Genomic DNA, 21,673 nt, shown 5'->3' with positions numbered 1-21,673 from the left:
TTGATCTCAGACTGCTGTGCTAGCAATCAGCGAGACTCCTTGGGCGTAGGACCCTCTGAGCCAGGTGCGGGATACAATCTCCTGGAGCGCCGTTTTTTAAGCCTGTCGGAAAAGCGCAGTATTCGGGTGGGAGCGACCCGATTTTCCAGGTGCCGTCTGTCACCCCTTTCTTTGACTAGGAAAGGGAACTCCCTGACCCCTTGCGCTTCCCGAGTGAGGCAATGCCTTGCCCTTCTTCGGCTCGTGCACGGTGTGCGCACCCACTGACCTGCGCCCACTGTCTGGCACTCCCTAGTGAGATGAACCCGGTACCTCAGATGGAAATGCAGAAATCACCTGTCTTCTGCGTTGCTCACGCTGGGAGCTGTAGACCGGAGCTGTTCCTATTTGGCCATCTTGGCTCCTCCCTCTGTCACAAGTTTTAAGATGCTTTCAATTAGTAAATAACTGTCGAGATTACCTTTTGTTTTCACCTGTCCAGTCTCCATTGTGCCTCCTTCAGAAATGCACACTGGGTTTTCTTTGGGTGTGAAGGGGCCTCTGTGTTCATCATTCCAGTGTGAGCACATGATCTGAGCCAGGTCCGTGAGGTTTAATTTCAGGACTTCTGTTGGAACTCTTGGGAAAGACAAGTTCTCCCTGACCTGGGGTGTCTGAAAAGATAACATGCTAGCCTGGAATTTTTGGGGGCTATTTTACCTGCCTACCTACCTGAATGAATGAATGGATGAATGAATTAAGCTGACACAAAGGAGTGGTAGAGGGATGAGGAGAGGAGAACAGAGGGATGGTGAGAAACTTGGTCCAAATGAAATTGCTTGAGACCGGTATGCAGCTGTGACAGATGATTCAGTTACATGACATAATAAATCTTTCCCTCATCCCCCACCATATTTTTTTCTTTTGTATGTAAGTTAGTTTGAGTTGCAAAAGATTACTGACAGGAATCGGTACCTAGCAATGGCGTGTTACAAGTAATAGACCCTAAAATGTAGACTGGCAAATTGAAGGTAGAATGGAAGGCAATAAAGGTCTCCTATCCCTGGCTAAGAAGTTGGCAGTCTTTGTTATGCTCCAATAAAGCATGTTAAATTGTTGCCTGTTCTCCCTTAGGACTCACAGCATGTGCCATTGGAGACTGGATCATTAAAGTACTTGATAGAACTTGTCAGGCTGTGGAATGTGTAGGCCACTTCCTGAAGTTCTTAGTGAGTTCCTATGAGAAAAAGACAAGCTTCTATCATCTGAAAGTTAAAAAAGAAGAAAAATGTGTTTTTGATAAAAGAAGTCCTTTCTCTTTTGGTAACTGAGAGCCAGACAACACTGTACTTTGCAGGGTTGGAAAAGATGAGTTCTCTGTTACATGATGAAGCTCATTCCAGCAAAGACAGAGACACTGGAAACAGAATAGAAGATACTACTAAAATTGGGAAGGAACTGGAGCCCGATTTTGACTCCTCCAGGACAGATGACAACCATCCTCGGGGTTATCAAAAGTTGTCACTGCAGAGTGAAAGCCCAAGCCACAGGTGGGAGAAGGTATTGCAGTGTGTCTAACTGGCAAAGTGCTCCTATCTGGAATATACAAACAACTCCAGCAAATAAATCAGTAAATCAGAAAAGGACAGTCAGTTCAATAGAACAGTGAGAGGAAGAGATTGACAGGGCATTTCACAACAGAAGAGATCCAGATGACAGTGAACAGGAAAAGTGCTCAGCCTCACCTGTCATCAGGGACACGCCTGGAAACAGCAAGGAGATCCCACTACACATTCTAGGAGAACAGCTAAAATCTAAAAAACAACTGATCATATCAGTGTTAATGAATATGTGGAACTGTTGGAACCCTCATCCTCTGCTGGTGGGAGTATAAAGAGGCCCACATACTTTGGAAAACAGTGTGGCATTATCTATTCAAGGTGAATGTATGCATATCTTACTACAAAGCAATTCCACTCCTAGGTCTATGTGTGCATATGCGTAAGAAAAAACACAAAAAATGTGCTGGCTTGGCGCCATGGCTCAAGCCCTTAAGCCCCGTGTTTTGGGGAACCTGAGGCAGGAGTATTGTTTGAGGCCAGGAATTTGAGACCAGCCTGGGCAACATAGGAAGACTCCATCTCTACAAAAAATAAAAAATAAAAATAAAATTAGAAGAGCATGTAGTGTGTACTTGCAGTCCTAGCTACTTGGGAGGCTGAGGCAGGAGGATCGCTTGAGTGCAGGAGTTCAAGGTTATAGTGAGCTATGATTGGGCCACTGCACTCCAGCCTGGGTGACAGAGAGGTACCCAGTCTCAAAAAAAAAAAAAAAAAAAAAAATTCTTAGCAACATTGTTTGTAATAGTCCCAAATTGAGAAAACCTAAATACCCATCAACAGCAGAGTGGGTAAATACGTTGTGGTGTAGTTTTGCAATGAACACTTTGTAAATACACAGAACAAACTATTGCTACATGCAACAACATGAAAGAATCTTGCAGATATAATTTTGAGTGAAAGAAGCTTGATATGATGAAATGCCATAGAGTCTCATTTATGTAAGATTCAAGACCAGGCAAAATGAATATATGGTGTTAGAAGTCAAGTGAATGGAGACCTTTGAGGACAGGGGAAAGGGTTGGTGATAGGAAGGGGAAAAGAGGGGCTTCTGAGGTCCTGGTTTTCTTCTATTTCTCAACCTGGTGATGGTTACACAGAGGTGCTTACTTTGTGATGATGTGTGTGGGCTGTAAGATATGTGATTTCTGCACTTCTCTATACGTGTGTTACATGTCAACAAAAGTCTTCTAATCATAGACGATGGAGGAAGAGATGGCTGTGAGAGTACAAATCAGTGCTTCATTAAAATAATAATTATCCCTGAGCTGCAGGGCAAGAGGCAGATTAGCAGGGCCTCCCCATTCCAGGCTGTAGTTTGAATTTCACTGATGCAGAGGATAAAGTGGAGGCCATTAAGCTGAGAAGGAGGGTGGAGCCCTGAGGCTGCTGCTAAGAAACAGAACTCCCAGGCCAGAGTCTAGATAAGGACACTGTCTCTTGCTTTGCCTAATGTCCCATGAAATGACCAGATGCAAATGGACTGAAAGAGTACTAAGTTATAAACTTCTTAGGGAATTGCTTTGCCAGAAAACTCCCAGCATGATTAAAAAGGGCCTCTGACTGGTCAACCCAAGGTAAACCCCTGCTCCCAAATCTGCACCATCTGGAAATGGGTCACTAAAGGATCCTCCCAGGGTCCTACCTCAGATGTGGAAATGGAGGACGACTGGCAAAGGGGACCCTTTGAGAGAGCAGAACCAGGGTTGTCAGATCGGCTGGTCAAGGACCTCAGTCCCCTGCTAGTGTGAGTCCTTGCTCTTCTTGTCCAATAGACCGTGATGTACATAAAGGACTGGTGATCACAGTAGGCTGTTTCCCCTTCTCGTTTCCAAGTGGGAAATTCTATTATATTCTGCTATTTTCTCTTCTGTCATATATACTGAGTGTGTTGGGGTGGTTTACATTTATCATTTAGCCTCTAGGGTGTCAAACTATGAATTGCTATATACAGATCACATTGATAGAAATCTGTATGACCTTGAGATCTTGGTCTTGGAGCTGGGTGCAAAAACAGGGGCATACTTTTGGGTTATCTATGACTGTAGAGGGAATGACTTAGTTTTTGGAAGTATGCAGTATAGTTGCATTGTGTTAGGTAGGGATATTGCTGAAATTGAACAAATGCAAAGAAGGATGTGTATAGAAAATGAGAAGCCAAGGGGTGGGTTGTTGGGTGTATTTGTTATTTTTGCCTTCAGGTATCAATTTCTTCCTCTTATGATAATAGCTTCCTGATTTTCTTTTTGAGAAACAGTGTCTTCCCAACCGAGATTGTGTGGTTTATCCCTTTCCCTTGTTCACAGTGGTTGATTCAGAGATAGGCAAGTGACTCAGACCAGGAGCCCAAGCGATGAGATTGGATTCCAGAACGTTTGAGAATCTCCTGGGAGAGAAGAGTTCCCTTTGCACTGATGCTGTTAGACTATAGGATATAAATCTGTAGCCACTGGGTGTTCTCTTGCCATTCCATAGGAAGTATCCGCCTAAATGTAGCCATTCAAGATGAAAACAAGGCAGGAAAAAAAGAGAGACCAAGTTTGATGTTCTAATCTAAGCTCTCATGGCAATTACACTTCTGTATGTTTTAGTTGCACAGACCCCACAAATCTCATATTTTGCTTGAGATCACATGAGTTGGGTTTCTGAAACTTTTAACTGAGAATCTTATAATTGCGACCAGCTATGGGAAATGCATAAACACTTCCGTGTGTTTTGCATATATTTGGTGTCATGCAATTTTTAACTAAATGAAAGGAGAGTGGCTTTTACTGAAATGCGTAAGTTGCAGGCATTAACCCAGTAGGGGAAGACCTAGTTGAGTATATTCTTTCATTTCCGTGCTTTGGCATCCAAGGCTTGGGAGCAGTCCATATCAGGAATTCATTGCTCAGGTCCACATAGCTTGTTTTCCCCTCCTCCCAAGTGAAGAGCATCGGACCTTCCACAGTCAGGGTGTGTCCTTGGGAATTTCTAGCTGAGCCAGCTCACTGATGCATGGATGCCACAATGGTGGCAGTATTTTCTGCTTTACACGCACATGTGACAGCAGTGTGTTCTACCCAGGAAATGGGGGCTGGAGGCAGTAGCTTTGTGGGCCGTCACCCTTGAGCCTAGGATAGCATGGAATATAGCAAGATCTGTGGTGTTCAAAGGTCAGGGATGTGTATTAGATTCAGTCTGAGTCACAAGGAGGTGAAACAGTGAGATTAGGGAAGGACGGAATCCTGGGAGTAAGAATGGAAGGAGCCAAAAGCTGAGGAGATGGGGGTATCAGAATAGGATCCAGGAAATACAGAATAAGAGTTAGAAACTGGCCAGGCAGAGGAGCCAGGAGGCAGAGATGCTCTAAGGAGGCACTAGACAGGCCCGCCATATGCTGGAGAATGGAGTTTGTGCTGCTTGAAGGTATGTTGAAAGGTTTGCCTGAGCTATGTGCTACCACTAAGATATCACCATGCCTGGTGTGCTCTGCGGGGTTCTCTCTCATCCTCTCCTTCAGCTGGGCACTGTGTCACATGTATGTGCTCTAGATCAGAGACCAGAATGGGAGCACAGCAGATTCACTTAACTACAGTTACATTTGCTGGTTTTTTCTATTACAAATGTATGAATTTTATCCTCCTACAAAACTTCAAGTCAAAACTCCTCCTCAGCATCTGGCTAACCAGGCCAAAAGTAGGTGCTTTCTAGGGTCTGAATGTTGGTGTCCCCCCAAATTCATATTTGAAACTGAATCCCCAATGTGATCGTATTAAGAAGTTGGGTCTTTTGGGAAGTGAATAAGCCACGAGGGCAAACTAATGAACCGTGAATGGGATTAGTGCCCTCGTAAAAGACTGAAGGGAGCCTTTTTCCCGCTTTGTGCCATGTGAGGACACAGCAACAAATTACCATCTGTGAAGCAGAGAGCTCCAACCAGACATGAGAGCTGCTCGTGCCTGATCTTGGACTTCATGCCTCTGGAATGGTGAGAAGTAGATTTCTTTTTTGGGGGTGGGAGAGCAGATTCACTTTATTTATTTATTTATTTTTTGCAATGCAGCATGTATTTGGAGGGCTTTAGGTCTCAGTATTGCAAATTATCTCCATTGAGAAATAAATTTTTGTTGTTTATAAGCTACCTAGTCTAAGGCATTTTGTTATAGCAGCCTGTATTTGGTCATTCTTTCATTGCTACAAAGAAACACCTGAGACTGGGTAATTTATAACGGGTTTAACTGGCCCATGGTTCTGCAGGCTGTACAGGAAGCATAGCAATGGCTTCTGCTTCTGGGGAGGCCTCTAGAAGCTTCCAATTATGGCGGAAGGCAAGGCATGAGCCTACACATAACATGGTGAAAGAAGGAGCAAGAGAGAGGCGGGGAGGGGGCCACACACTTCTAAATGACCAGGTCTCATGAGAACTCACTCACTATCACAAGGAAGCACTAAGCCATTCATGAGGGCTCCAGCCCCATGACCCAGTCACCTCCCACCAGGCCCGCCTCCAACATTGGGGATTACATTTCAACGTGAGATTTGGCGGGTACAAATATCCGACAATGTCACAGCCCAAACAGACTAAGACAGGGCTGAAAAAACTTGATAAGCATGAGTGCTCACTGTGTGTACATGCAAAGTGTGTGGGGACAGGTGCTTCGGGGAACATGAAGATGAACCCTGCACAGATCTTGCATACCAGGGGCTTGTACTGCTGAGGGAGGCATCACAGGGGCTCTAGCCTGCTGTCAATCCTGTGCCCTACTGACATTGTAATAACCGCATTTATCACCTGTCTGTTCAAGGAGTTGTGTGAGCCACTGAGGTAATTTTTTAATTCCAGAAAGAGAGAAAATACTGTTTCTTACTGCAGGAAACTTTATTTTCTTCACTTCACAAAAGCACCAGTGAAACGGCTGTTGAATAAAATTGTGAACTTTGCCTATGGGTGTCACTAAGGCAGCAGATCCTAAAATGGGGGCTGATGTGTGCTCATATCAGGCTGTTTGATGAACACTTTGCTACCAGTTACTCCACTCTGTATTTATAGCACAACATGATTTTACTAAAACCCTACGATGGAATCTTATGCAGAATTTTATGCAAAGTAGTTTCTAAAAAGACTTTTAAAGTCATGGAAAATTGGCTTGGGTACAATGTTAGGCAATAAAAACAGGACACATATATAGAGTTTGTAAAAAAATATATTTGAGATGATGGATATCCTAATTACCCTGATCTGATCACTATACATTAGATGCATCAAAACAGTACTATGTACCCAATAAATATATAATTATGTGTCAATTACAAATATAAAAGTATCAAAATTATATATGTATATGCATATACATATATCTATATCTATACAATAATAATACTTCTTTTAAAGTATATCTGAATAGCTGGATCTATATCTGTATACGTACACACACATAAGAGTTAAAGGAAAATCCTGGGCTGGGTGCAGTGGCTCATGCCTGTAATTCCAGCACTTTGGGAGGCTGAGGTAAGAGGATTGCTTGAGGCCAGGAGTTCAAGACCAGAGTGGGCAACATGGCAGGACCCCCGTCTCTATAAAAAGTACAAAAAATTAGCCGGGTCTGGTGACACATGCCTGTAGTTTGAGCTACTTGGGAAGCTGAGGTGTGAGGATTGATTGAGCCTGGGAGGTCAAGGCTGCAGTATGCTATGATCATGTCACTGCACTCCAGCCTGGGTGACAGTGCAAGGCTCTGTCTCTAAAACAATAAAATAAAATTAACAAAATGCCTATTTTTTGAAATTTTATTTACTTATTTATTTATGTATTTTTAAGACACAAGATCTTATTATATTGTACAGGTTGGAGTGCAGTGGTGTGATCATGGCTCACTGTAGCCTTAACCTCCTGAGCTCAAAGGATCCTCCTCCCTTAGCCACCTGAGTAGCTGGTACCATGGTGGGCATCACACCTGGCAAATTAAAAAAATTTTTTTAGAGAGTTGGGGGTCTCGCTTTGTTGCCCATGCTGGTCTTGAACTCCTGGCTTCAAGTGATCCTCCCACCTCAGCCTCCTGGAGTGCTGGGATTACAGGCATGAGCCACGGCAGCTGGCCAATGCCTGGTGCTAATAGTAGTTACCTTTAGATCATAGAGTTACAGGCACTTTGGGTTTTCTTTCTTTGTATTTTCAAATTTTCTATAATGATTATGTGTTGTTTTTCTACATGATTATATATTATGGTCACAATATAAAGACAAATTCATTTTTAAAAATAATTACCTGAAACCTATGAACAATAATAATGTATTTGACAATGTCCCATGTGGAGCATATCACAAATATCCTACCTACATTTTAGAGACTACCCAACTTGCACATGGCCATTTAGGAAGCTAATGGTGGGATTAAGGATTGAATTTGGAGAATGTTGAGGTTGTTTGCTGTCTTCCTGAGAACCCTTGCCCACGTGCCTATGGTAGGCAGACTGCTGGCATCACTATTTCATGGCCTGTGTACCATTTGGGGGAAGAGGAGATGGACACTGCGAGGGCGAGTCAGCCAGGGCAGCCTCCCCCAGGCAGCTCTCCCTGCTCCCACTGGAAATGGGAAAGCAGGGTGAGTCATAGGTCAGATGGCCTCCTGAATCTTGGTTTCCAGCTTGTTTAAGTTTGTAAGTTCAGAACAACTGTTCAGCTTTGTTCTTACTTTGTTTGTGTTACACTGGGATCCAGTCATCCATTGGCACAGAGGCACAGTTTCCACTTTGATACAATCTGTGTCAGCCTGGCAGTTAATTTATTTAGCAGCATCTTAAATTTTTTTTTTTTCATAAAATCCAGCTCCTGCAGGATATTTATCAGCATCTTTGCAAGACAGGATGAATTCAAAATAAAGTATAGGAGAAGAAACATTCAGGTATGAGCAGTGGAGGGATGCATAATTATATTGTTCCATCTTACCAGGCCGGGGGTTTGATGTGACACAAGGATGCTATCAAAGTAGTCAATATTAGCAAAAAGAGATGGCTGTTTTGGAGATGTGCTGCTCCAAATGACCAGAAGGACCTATAGCCTCCTCTAGATTCACACACAACCCTAGTGAACTTATGCTGCCCCTTCCAGGTGAAACTCAAATGCTAATGGGGGCAGTTGGTAGGATAGGACATACGAGGTGGGGAGGCAGAGAGGGAAGGTTATTTTCCAGTGCTCATCTGAGTGGGAACTGATAAGGGACTCCATGGGGAAAATGAAGAAATGCTTTGTATATTCCCCTGAACTCTAGTTAGGCCTAACCTGCTAAAAGCCAGACTTCGTTTCTGATAACGGGCTGTACCTTCATGCCCTTGTAGGTGTAATGGACATAATGAGAGGTTAGAGACTTTGTCCTGAATTTTTACATGCTGATGTAAGCATGGGAACCAAGACTTTTTGGCCAACATGGACCCGAAGATCCATGGAGGGGAGCCAGCTTGGTATTGCTGAGTGCTTGCTATGTACTGGCATTGCTGAGCGCCTGCTGTTTGCTGCCCTTACATCGTGCTGTGGAGGCATGGAAAACAGTCTGCCTTCTGGGGCAGGAGAGGGCTGCACTTCTGGGAAGTCTGGAACCTGGGCAAAGCTTCACCAAATGCATCCTCTGCAGTTCCCTGGGTCCCAAGGTAAGGTCGTTTCCAGGAGGAATGCTGGAGGGGACTAGAGAATATGCTGTAAAATCTTGTTTCTATAAATCATTATGTAGTATTATATTTTGTTTTTGCAGTTTCCATGTGCCTCCATTCAGGAATTATTTCTCAATTATTTATTATGTATAGAGTAAATTAAGTCCCATTAGTCAAGTCTCAAATTACATTTGGCTGTTCCATTGTAATTACTCCTAGGTTATCATTATCAATATTAATTAACATTTGTGTGTTCTAGGCTTTAGAGCTTAGGAACCACTTTCATGCACAGTATTACATTTAATACAGCAAGCCTGTGAAGTGGGGATTAGTATCCACACTTTACAGATGAAAGGAGTGAGGCTGAGACACATCTAAAACTACACAGCTCTCAAGATGCTGAGCTGGAATTTTAAACCCTACATTTCTTTTTTTTTTCTTCTTTTCTTTTTTTTTTAGATGGAGGCTTGCTCTGTCACCAGACTGGAGTGCAGTGACACGATCTCCGCTCACTGCAACCTCTGCCTCCTGGGTTCAAGAGGTTCTCCTTCCTCAGCCTCCCAAGTAGGTGGGATTACAGGCGCCTGCCACCATGCGCGGCTAATTTTTGTATTTTTAGTAGAGATGGGGTTTCACCATGTTGGCCAGGATGGTCACGATCTCCTGACCTTGTGATCCACCCGCCTCAGCCTCCCAAAGTGCTAGGATTACAGGCATGAGCCACTGTGTGGCCTAAACCCTACATTTCTTACTGTAAACCCAGCATTATTTCCATCACATCATTCCATGACTCTCCTCTTTTGCCCCCTGGGATAAAATAAACTTTTCCTGGGCTAGCTGAATAGGGCAGACTTCCTAGGCATGGAATTGGGTGTTCAGGGCATAGGGCCTCTCTTCATCTTCCAGTTTCCTCTTCCTATCATGTTGATTTGGAGACATCAAGGAGAAAGATTCAGGAATGTGGGAGTGGAGACAGAAAGAATAGTGTACTTCAGCTGTAGCCACATCAGTCTCTTCATTTATTTAGTAACCATTTACTAAATACCTGCTCTATCCCAAGTACTGCCCTAGGCACTGGGGGTACAGTGGGGAAGATGACAGGCATGAACCCTGCCCTCATGAATACCTGCTCTATCCCAAGTACTGCCGTAGGCACTGGCGGTTTAGTGGGGAAGATGACAGGCATGAACCCTGCCCTCATGAATACCTGCTCTATCCCAAGTACTGCCCTAGGCACTGGGGGTACAGTGGGGAAGATGACAGACATGAACCCTGCCCTCATGAATCCTGGAACTCCATGGAGCCTGGAACTCTATGGAGAAAACAGGGACTCAGTGAGTCATTAGTCACTCTACTGAATGTTATGAAGAGGTGTACTGTGTACCTTTATACAATACGGGGGTCTAAGATAGGAAGACCCCATCTACGGTGTCTGGAAAGGCTTTCTAGGAAGAGCAGTGTTAAAGCTGAGTGTGGAATTAGCGAAGTGAAGCTCTAGGTCATAGGGAATGTGGTACTTTTGAAGAGTTGAAAGGCCAGGACAACTGGCATGAGTCAAGGGAGGATTGTAGATCAGTGGAGATGTGTTGGAACCAGGTTATGCAGAGAATGAAAGAATTTTAGTCTTTATCCTAAGAGTAATGGGAAGCAATAGAAGGATTTTTAGCAGGGGTGTGACATGATTGGATTTGAATTTCAAAGTATGAATTTAACTGCACTGTGGAGAATATGTGTGTGAGTTCTGGACCCAACTGTGAGACATCCAAGTGACTGAGGTGGGTAGCTGGAGCTCAGGAGAGGGTCTGCAGCACAGAGGCAGATGAGAGACAATTGGCACAAATAAAACTAATGAAGTGGAGGAAGTCTATTTGGGGAGATGGTAGAGAGGCGAGAGAAGGCATTCATTCACTCTTTAAACATTTATTGCTCCTGACTGCTGGTGTTCTAGGTACTTGGGTTGAAGAATAAAAAAGACAAAGATTCCTCCATTGTGGGGCCTGTCTTCTAGTAAGGAAAGGTAGAGGGTGGGGTGGGAGGGAAGTCAGACAATAAGTAACAGATCTATAGTAATAAAGATGTACTTATAAGGTATGGTGCAGAAAGGAAAAATAGAAGAGGGTAAGGGGAGTGGGAACTCGGGGCATAGGTGGATTGCAATTTTAAATAGAGTGATCAAGTTAGGTTTTTCCAAGAAGGTAAAGGAGAGAGCCACAAACAAGAGCATTTCCTGTGCAAAGGCTCTAGAGAGTGTGAGGAACAGCACAGAGACCCAGTGTCTGGAGCCAGGAGATGAGGTCAGACAGAAAACAGGAGGTCTGGGCACAGAGGGCCTTGTGGGCTTTGGATTTTAGTCTGAGATGGGGGAGCCTGTGGAAGGTTTGAAGAAGAAGGGTGGGATGATGTGACAAGTAAGAGGACCACCCTCATAACTGCGTTAGGAACAGACCTTGTCGAGGGCAAAGTGGAAGCAGCACCAGCAGAGGCTCTTGCAGTCATCCAGGTGAGAGGTGATGGCGGCTCCCATCTGGGTGGTGGTACTGGAAGTGGGCAGAAGTGGTTGGATTCTGGGCCTGAGATCTAGCTTGGAGCCCATAGGACAACCAACAGGTATTTATTAACATTTGCTAAATTAAGTGGAATAGAATCTACCTAACATAGTCACAATGTCAGATAATAGAAATATTTTTGTTTTCAAGACCTTTTAAATGATCTAGGAGATAAAACTAAATGGAGTCAAGAATAACTGCAGGAATAACACCATCACCAAATTGTATCTACTAATGATAAATGCTGTAATAAAGACTATATATATATCAGGTTGACTGTTTCGCAGCTTTATGTGGTTCAACTTAATATTATCTAAGTTAACCATTGCAACCATCTTGTGAGTTTAGATTATTCCTATTGTACAGATGAGGACATTGAGGCTCAGGAAGATTCAGTAGAGAAGTGGTGGCAAAGACAATAAAACAAAGGGTATAATGAAGGACTAAATAATATCATTTATGTAATAAATATTATGTGAGTCTATTCAGGAGAAATTTATGTGGGCTGGCATCATTCAGGAAGCTTCAAGGAACAGAGAAACCTGAGTCAGGCTGTGAGGAAAGGTTAGACTTTGTTGATTTGTAGAGGTGGAGAGGAGAATTCCAAATAGAGGAAAATGCTCTGGCAAAGTCATAGAGTTGGGTTACAGATTAAAGTATCAGAGACACCAGCATAGGAAACAGAGCAAGACCATGACTCTACAAAAAAAAAAAAAAATAAAATTAGCTGAGAGTGGTGGTGCGCCCTTATATTCCTAGCTACTTGGGAGGCTGAGGTGGGAGGATCGCTTGAGCCTAGGAGTTCAAGATTACAATGAACTCTGAAGAGTGAGACCCTGTCTCAAAAAAAAAAAAAAAAAAAAAATCAGAGAGAGGACAGTCTGGCTGAATTTAGGAGTCTATCTGCTGTATCAGTTTTCTAGTACTTTTGTAACAAATCACCACAAATTGGGTGGCTTAAAACAACAGAAACGTATTATCTCATAGTTCTGGGGGCTGGAAGTCTGCCATCGAGGTGTCAGCAGGGCCATGCTCTCTCTGAAGCTGCGAGGGGAGAATCTGTTGTGTGCCCTTCTCTTAGCTTTTGGTGCTGCTAGTAATCTGTGGCCTTTCTTGCCTCATCCAGTTTCTGCCTTGTTATCATGTGGAGCTCTCCCTGCATGTCTGTCCCTGTGTTTCCTCTCCTCTTTTTATAATGACACCTGTCATACTGCATCAAAACTTGCCTCAACTCAGTCTAACCGCATCTCAACTTGATTACATTGGCAAGTTCCCATTTCCAAATAAGGTCACTTTCACAGATACTGAGGGTTAAAACTTGAACATAGGCTGGAAGCACATAGGCTGGGAGCAGTGGCTCGCGCCTGTAATCCCAGCACTTTGGGAGGCTGAGGCAGGTGGATCACTTGAGCCCAGGAGTTTGAGACTAGCCTGGGCAACATGGTGAAACCCCATCTTTACATAAACTACAAAAATTAGGTGGGCATGGTGGCACATGCCTGTGGTCCCAGCTACTCCAGAAGCTGAGGTGGGATGATTGCTTGAACCTCAGAGGTTGAGGCTTCAGTGAGCCATGATCATGCCACTGCACTCTAGCCTGGGTGACAGAGCGAGACCCTGTCTCAAATAAAACAAAACAACAAAAAACCCTTGAACATATCTTCTTGGGGAACACAATTCAACCATAACATCTGCTAAGCAAATTACTATGTGTTGAATGAGTGCATGAAATGGATGACATGTGATTGGATACGAAGAGTGTAAATGGTTGAGACTACTGAGAGTCTGAAATGTCTGGTGGAGTTTGGAAAATGCTTTACCAGGGTGGTAAAACTTGTTCATCAAAATGCTGGGAGTTGATTTTATAGGGTGAGGAATTGGAGGATTATAGTTTGTAATTTGGGATTTAAGACTTTTAGATCTTCAATCTGTCTATAGATGTCCCCAGATTTTTCTCTCTCGATTCTATAAAAAATGACTGTTAAAAATACCAGTTGTCAGCTTGGAACACCCAAGCAGCAAGTCTGTGGTCTTAGAACAGAGATTATTTTTCTTGAGTTAAAGTCTTTGGAAGAATTAGTAATGGACTCAGCAGAGAAAACATGGAAAAAATCAGTGGTGAGACTAGCATGAACATGGAGTCCTTTTCTATAACAGGAGAGTCTAAACATAGCTGCTATGATCATATATCACCACAGACAGTGTCTTCCACCTGCACCCCCTCAAGTTTTTTACAAACTTGACACATTACTTTCCTCACCTTTTCACAGCCGCATTACAGGGGCTGATCCACAATGAACAAGTCCCGGAGGTTGGTCTGTTTTTCCTAAGTACCTCTTGCCAATCCCCCAGTGGCAGGTGCAGGTGCCACCCTGGCAGGTACTCATCAGCTGTAGGCAGTGTGCCTTGCAGATTCAGCCTCTTTAGAAACACCAGGTACTCATAGACACCTACCGGCCTATACTTCTATATCTGTCTGTTCTGGGCTGAATTGTGTTTCCCCCCAAAAAAGATATGTTGAAGTCCTAATCCCCAGCAACTCAGATGGGATGTTATTTGAAAATAGGCACTTTGCAGATGAAGTGAAGTTAAGGTGAGGTCATTAGGTCAGGCCCTAATCCGATAGGACTGATGTCCTCATAAGAAGAGAGGAATCTGGACGTAGACATAGCGAGGAGAGCATCAAGAGAAGACAGAGACACGCAGGGAGAACTCCATGCCATGACAGAGGAGGGCTGCAGCTGCAGCCAAGGATGCCAGCAAACACCAGGAGCTAGAAGAAGCGAGGAAGGCTCCTTCCCTGCAGGTTTTAGAGGAAGGATGACCCTGCTGACACCTTGACTTCAGACTGCAAGAGAATAAGCTTATGTTGTTTTGAACCATCCAATATATAGTACTTTGTTACAGCATCACTGAGAAACAAACGGACTGCCCCTTTCATCAAGGTTTACCTGTCTGAAGTTTCATTTTCTAATGTTACTGTACTCAACTGAATTGACTTAGCAAATTAATTACTGTGAAGGGATTTACAGCTGCTGATGGCATAACTGGGCCGTGGGGGACTGCATGCTCTGTAGCAGGGACCTTGTCTGGCAGGTCACTGTCGAATGTAGTAACCGAGGAGAGTGGAAAGAAGGGACACTACAAAGATGTGAACAGGGGTAAGGGAAGCACCAAGGATGCAAGGGAGGGCTGCTGCCACTGGGGCTGGTAACAGTGGGCACCATTAAATCCACCTCTAGGCGTGAAGGAGGCAGGGAAAGGGCCTATTCCCAGAGCTGGGGACAGCGGTAGTGTGGCCGCAGGAGATGGCTGCCTAGTGGGATCTGTGGCCTTCTGTAGAGGCATGGGACCACTGTCACCTGCAGCAAGGCAGGGAGGGAGCTAGAGGATAAACACCTACTCTTTCTCTCACCCTCTGGCTCTTTTGTTAACATCCCTTAACCAGAAGCGGGTAAAGGAACCTGTGGATGTAGTTGTAAAAGTTGGCCTCCCTGGGGTACAAAGAAGAGTGGACAAAATTGGGGTCCCCAGCAGGGGTGAGGATGGGAAATGCGTCCTGACAATGTCAGATGGGGCAAGGCTCCATCTGTCAGCAGCCTACCCCACCCCACCTTTGATTTGACTTTCCAAGGCTATGCCTAGTAGAAAAAGTCCCCCTTTCAAGCCTATTTGCATTTTGGTGGCATCCCCTTTTTTTAATTGTGGGAAATAGCTATCATAATTGTTGTCTTTTTTTTTTTTTTTTTTTTTTTTTTTTGAGACAGAGTTGCACTCTTGTTGCCCAGGCTGGAGTACAATGGCGTGATCTCAGCTCACTGCAACCTCCGCCTCCTGGGTTCAAGCGATTCTCCTGCCTCAGCCTCCCGAGTAGCTGGGATTACAGGCATGTGCCACCATGCCCGGCTAATTTTGTATTTTTAGTAGAGATGGGGTTTCTCCATGTTGGTCGGGCTGGTCTCGAACTCCCGACCTCAGGTGATCTGCCCACCTTGTCTTCCCAAAGTGCTGGGATTACAGGCATGAGCCACTGTGCCTGGCCCATAATTGTTTTAATTGTGGGAAATGCTAAGTCATAATGTAGAGCCCTTTAATGCTCCAAGGTGACGGGGCAGAGATGGGACAGACAAAACAAAATGGGATAGACAGTAGTGGTCTTGTTAGCTCAGAGGCAATGATTGTCAGAAGAAAGACACTGACTAGGGACAAAGTTAGAAAGGAAGAATCATATTAAAGGAAAAGAGGTGAGGGGGATTCCAGTTAGTGGAGAGAAAGTGCTACAGAAAGACTTGGGAAGATGACTGGACTCAATCCTGAGGGAAGAGATTAGCGTAAGGAATTTCTGAATGTGAGAATTGGAGAGGGCAAAACAGTGTCTTCCTTACAGGATTGTGGTGAGGAGCAAATGAATCAACGCATGGGCAAGGGATGGTCGCATCTGTGAAAGGAAATTCAATCTCGGGACCCCAAAATCCTACACCAAAGAGAAAAGTCAAGCTGGGAACTGCATCAGGCAAACCTGCCTCCCATTTAATTGCTAAATAAGATAGCTATAAAGATTTTTTAAAAAAGAAAACAACTACATATCTCCGTCACAATTTGCCTGCAAGAAAATTTTTGTGGGCCTCAAGATCTTTACCCTAAAATGGTTTTGTTGAATTTCACCTTGGAAATGTAAGTTGATAGCTGATCTTCACAGCTGCGGGACAAAGGACAGAACTCAAAGTCATCCCTCTGCTCACCTGAGACAAATGCATATCTGATTGCTTTCTCTGCCTTACTGTTTATGCAAAACTGCAGATTCACTAAGGCTAAGTGACCATTCCTCTACCCACTCCTCACATGTAAATCGTGTATTCAGTGAAAGGCTGATCAAAGACTCGAAAGACTGCAACCATTTGTCTCTTACCTACCTGTGACCTGGAAGCCCCCGTTCCCGTGCTTTGAGTTGTCCTGCCTTTCCAGACCAAACCAATGTACCTCTTACACATATTGATTGATGTCTCATGTCTGTCTAAATGCATAAAATCAAGCTGTGACCCAACCACCAGGGCACACATTGTCAGGCCCTCCTGAGGCTGCGTCACGGGTGTGTCCTTAACCTTGGGAAAATAAACTTTCTAAATTGATCGAGACCTGTCTCAGATACTTTTGGTTCACACATATAAAGCACTGTATGCATATATAATGTATAACAGCAGCAGCAGCAATTATAAGAACAATAACAGCCATTTAGTTTGGGATATGGGGAGATGCTGGATTAATTTCAGCTTAACTGATAGATAGTGTGTGACTATTTATTGTCAGTACCATCCATAATAAGCAAAAGGAACTTTATTTTCTCAACTAAAGGTAGAGGACCCAGGATATGAAGTGGAGTAGAGTAGAAATCAGACACTTTTTTTTTTTTTTTTTTGAGACAGAGTCTCACTCTGTCACCCAGGCTGGAGTGTAATGACGTGATCTCGGCTCACTGCAACCTCTACCTCCCAGGTTCAAGCGATTCTCCTGCCTCAGCCTCCTGAGTAGTTGGGATTACAGAGGCCACCATGCCTGGCTAATTTTTTTTGTGTTTTTAGTAGAGACGGAGTTTCACCATGTTGGCCAGGCTGGTTTTGAACTCCTGACCTCAAGTGATCCGTGTGCACCAGCCTCCCAAAGTGCTAGGATTACAGTAGTGAGCCACTGCGCCTGGCCCAGACATGTTAATTAAAGCAGAAAAGTTTGTACCTTCAACTTTACCAAGCTTCTAGATTCGTTCTCTGCTTAATTCATCCCATAAGAGTCTCAGGAATGTGGTAGTTTTTTGCACCGTAACTGTCTGACCAAGATGAGTCTCTTAGGAATATGGAGGAGAGCTTGGGGACAGAATTCTGTTCCTAAGGAGAGACCCTGTTTAAGTCCTTTGATGTGGTCATAGCACCAAATGAGATTGCTACATATACAGGTAGCAATCTTGAAGAGCTTTCAAACCCCATGCCTACCAGTACCCCATCCTTTAGCTGCGAGGAAGAACATCTGCCTCTTTACTACATCTTGGACAATGCCTCCTCTATGATTCTCCCTGCCTCCTCCTTCTTCTCTCTCTCTTTTTTTTTTTTTTAAGAGACAGGGTCTTGCATGTTGCCCAGGCTGGAGTGTAGTGGTACAATCAGAGCTCACTGTAACCTCTAACTCCTGGGCTTATGTGATCCTCCCACCTCAGCCTCCTGAGTTGCTGGGACTACAGGAATGGCCACCTAGCCCAGCTAATTAAATTTTTTTTTTTGTAGAGATGGTGTTTCATGTTGCCCAGGCTGGTCTCGAACTCCTGGTCTCAAGTGATTCTCCCGCCTCAGCCTCCCAAAGTGCTAGGATTACAGGCGTAAGCCCATTATGCCCGGCCTCTACTTATTGTTTAAATGTACCTTTCCTCAAAGTTTTATCTTCCCACGTTTTCCTGCTCAGATTCTCTGTCTGAGGGGGCTCAGCTATATTCACCTCTAAATTTCTTGTGGCTAACACAGATTTCCAGTGGTCTCCTGGATATTTTCCCATGCATTTCTCTTCCATAACTAAAACTTAGCACATTTAATTTAACATGTCATCCTGCATACTGCTCCTCTTGCTGTATTTACTTATCATGGCTATTGGGACTTCTACCCTTGCTTTCATTTGGGCCAGAAGCCTCAGTCATCTTCCATTTCTTGTTCTCCATTCTCTTTAAACTCCAGGGTCTCTTGACATCCAAATCATCAATTGCCAAGTTCTGTCCTTTCTTCCTCTGAACTTTCTTCCCAGTCCAATACCTTGATTCTGCTACAATTTAAGTACTTTTTGACTCTTCTGGATTATTTCAATAGCTTCATGACATATCAAATTTCCAGCTTCGACCTTTTCTTCATTGTTGCATGAGTTATTTCTCTCTGATCCAGGTCAGATAGTTTTACCTCCTCAGAATCATCAGTGGCTCCTTGCTCTCCAAGATACGTGGTTCAGTTCCAGGCTGGGACTTTACAACCCTCTAGGATTCAGTCCCAACCTACCCTATGCCTTCCTTATGCACCATGCTGGTCACTGCCCCATACTGGTCACACTGCACTACTTGCCCTTCACTGAATATGCCATTCATACCTCCATGTTTTTGCTTATGCTATCCGTGAGAGGTAGACCCACCTCTCTACCTTTCCCTGTGCCACCTAGTTAGAACTAATCATTTCCTACTTTGTCTTTCTGTATTTTGAACTTTGTCTTTCTGTATTTTCTGTATTCTGTGTTTCTATATTTTGCTTATTTTCTATTCCAGTACTTCTTCTGAGAAGCACTATATGCTTTATATTATAGTTAATTGCCTTCCCTCCAGATTGTAAGCTCCTTGAGGGTGCACTGAATTTTATTCCTTTCTGTATTCCTGTAACATTGATCACACAGAGCTTTACACATAGTAAGGCTCTCAATAAATATCAATGAATGAATGGGTACTATTAACAGCACACAACGTGGGTAATTGGGAGGCTGGCCTTGAAGTATGTCTCATAGCTTCAAAATTTCTGATCTTTCTTCACCATAGCTAAAAGTTCAAAAGAAAATCATCTAGTTCCTGGGGAAGTATCCTATGGGCCAACCTAACATGGAAATGCAGCTGCACTCTCGTTTCATTTTGCTCCTGTGGTTTTGTCTCATGGCCCTGACTTGAAATTTCAGTTGGAAACTTGAAATGCAACCAAAGTAGTTTCTTCTGTGTCACCCAATAATAAGGCTTTCTAAACCCTTCAATTTTACTCAAACATTTCTCTTGAAAATCAGCTCTGCTACAAAGTGGGGCTAATTCAATCGCCACCCATGCAGATGTAGTTGTGAGGATGAGTTTAAATGGGACATTTTTAGACTCTCCAATATGTCAACAAGTTAAGAGTTTCATTCATTTAAAAAATGTAAATAAATGCAGCTGCATCTGGCTATATGGACATTACAGTGAGATCGTGGTGCTAAACCAAGTGACAGGATGCTGCAAACTGAGGGAGATACCCAGCTTTGAAGATAATTTAAGAAGCATTAATAAATATATTTAGAAAACTCATGCAGCCAAACCCCTACCTCCAGCTCATCTTTTTTTACTCTGTAAGCTAGCAGAATTCGTAATGACAGCTTAAGAACAACAAATAAAGTACTGGCTGCTTGCCAAAACCAATTAAGTGGTGAGAAAAGGAAGTCACATGCATTAAACTTGCATGTTGGAATTCTCCATTATTGGACTTAAAATAATTATACAATTTCATACTTAAAATAATTATACAATTTTGCATTTCTCATTAGAATATTTTTATAGAATTAAACAGTGTTCAACTTTCGAAAACTAGATTTCCAGAAATCAGCCTGCAAGTCTGTTTGCTTGAAGATAGAACGCATTTTCTTGTAAAAATGGTATTATAAATGCAGGTGGGTACCCAGGTTAGCCCACTAAAGTCATTCATACTCATTTATATTGATGCCATATGATGTATTTACAAGAAAAAATCAAGTAAAAATTCCATTGCTGTATTAGCATGTATGTAAGTAATTTAATCTCCCATCTCTGAAATTTATTAAGAAAGGTTTTCATTTTTACTAAATGGTGAATGAAAAGCACAGCGGAAAGCAGATTTAATTAAGGGCTGAAAATATAGATGAGCACCGTGGTGGAGATTCCGAAGGGAAATTTGGGCCCTTTCCAGGACTTTCTAATTTGATGCCACTGGCTCTTTATGACATTAAGTCTCACTTCCAAATTTATGGCTTTCCTTTTTCCTCATATGGTTGTATCACTGGCACTATTTTAGGCTTGTCATTCATGATTAGGGTCATTTTTCTTTGGCTTACAAATGGAAGAAAAAGGGGACAAAATGGGACATTTTCTTCTGAGATAATTGAGCAAAAGTTAGATAAGAGGAAAGAGGGAGAAAAGGCCCTTAAAAAGGATGTGCATGCATATGAAAAATAAATTTCCTGTAGTGGTTACCCTGAGCTGAGTCAGCAAAAATGTATGATTTCCTAAAGAAGAAAAAAGCTATTCATTAGATTTGAGAGTTCTTTGCAGTCCCAGGCCATGCTATTGCTTCTCAAAGGGTAGAGGCTACCAGAGGAACAAGCACAGAAAGAGCTCTGTATGCAACTGGCTATTCTTTTTTAGAGGAGATTCACAAATTGGGTGTTTATAGCTTTGCAATTCATGGTACTCTGTCATTAACTAATTTTGTGAGCATAACTATGATTTATTTCTCTTTCATTTTCCATACACAGAAAATGACTATCTTATCTTATTTTTTAAAAATCTTAATGTCTCTCACTTTTTGTAAGCATCACCTCCAATGAACTCCAAAACTCATGGCCCCTCCAATTCAACTTGCTACTGCTGTTTAGATAATACCTTTCAGAATCTTCCCCAGCCAAGACAAGTTCAGTGGCTTCCAATTTTCTTCACATGTTGAAACTTTTCTGCCGTATGTTCAGGGCCTCCATAGAATGGCTTCACACTTCCCAGTCAAGCCCACACCTCCTCCACTTCCTATCAGATGCCTCTGCGCTGGTTTGGCCAGAATCTGTCCTATTGTTTGAAAATGCCACAACCATTTCAGCTTCTATGCATCATCAATTCATGTTTTCCTTCTTAAAATTCATTCTTTTTCCTCCTTGGCTACCTAAATTCCATCTATTTGTAGGAAGCAACATTTGGGGTGTCTATTCTACATAAAAATAATTTTGGGCAGTGAAGCCCTAGCAATGATTTTGTACTACATGACCCTGCTTTCTTAGCCACACTTGAGTGGACTAACAGAGTACCTATGACCTAAAATGGAATGATCAAATTCTCTTCCCCAGGAATTTGGAAATGGAACTGAAAACCAGTGTGGGTGTCTGGAGATGGAATATGTGACTCAGGAACACG

At 43.1% G+C, this 21,673-nt stretch overlaps 2 protein-coding genes and 1 long non-coding RNA gene across 3 annotated transcripts in view; 2 read left to right on the top strand and 1 right to left on the bottom strand.

Annotated features, from left to right (window-relative positions):
* LOC129034804 (uncharacterized) overlaps positions 1–7,308 on the top strand; it is a 100,630-nt gene extending 93,322 nt beyond the window's left edge. The window contains exon 7 of the mRNA XM_063668847.1: positions 1,114–7,308. Within this exon, the coding sequence (XP_063524917.1) occupies positions 1,114–1,310 (197 nt within the window). The 3' untranslated portion in view covers positions 1,311–7,308. The remainder of the gene's footprint in view (positions 1–1,113) is intronic.
* Positions 1–21,673, bottom strand: part of NVL (nuclear VCP like) — a 549,783-nt gene that overhangs the window by 303,504 nt on the left and 224,606 nt on the right. The window lies entirely within an intron of this gene.
* LOC134737622 (uncharacterized) lies at positions 7,705–16,885 on the top strand. Its single transcript, XR_010122703.1, has 3 exons — positions 7,705–9,223; positions 9,683–9,787; positions 16,157–16,885. It is a non-coding gene; the product is annotated as an uncharacterized LOC134737622 (long non-coding RNA).

Source organism: Pongo pygmaeus, chromosome 1 (assembly GCF_028885625.2).
Source record: "Pongo pygmaeus isolate AG05252 chromosome 1, NHGRI_mPonPyg2-v2.0_pri, whole genome shotgun sequence".
Taxonomy (NCBI): domain Eukaryota; kingdom Metazoa; phylum Chordata; class Mammalia; order Primates; family Hominidae; genus Pongo; species Pongo pygmaeus.
This window is presented reverse-complemented; position numbering and strand designations above follow the sequence as displayed.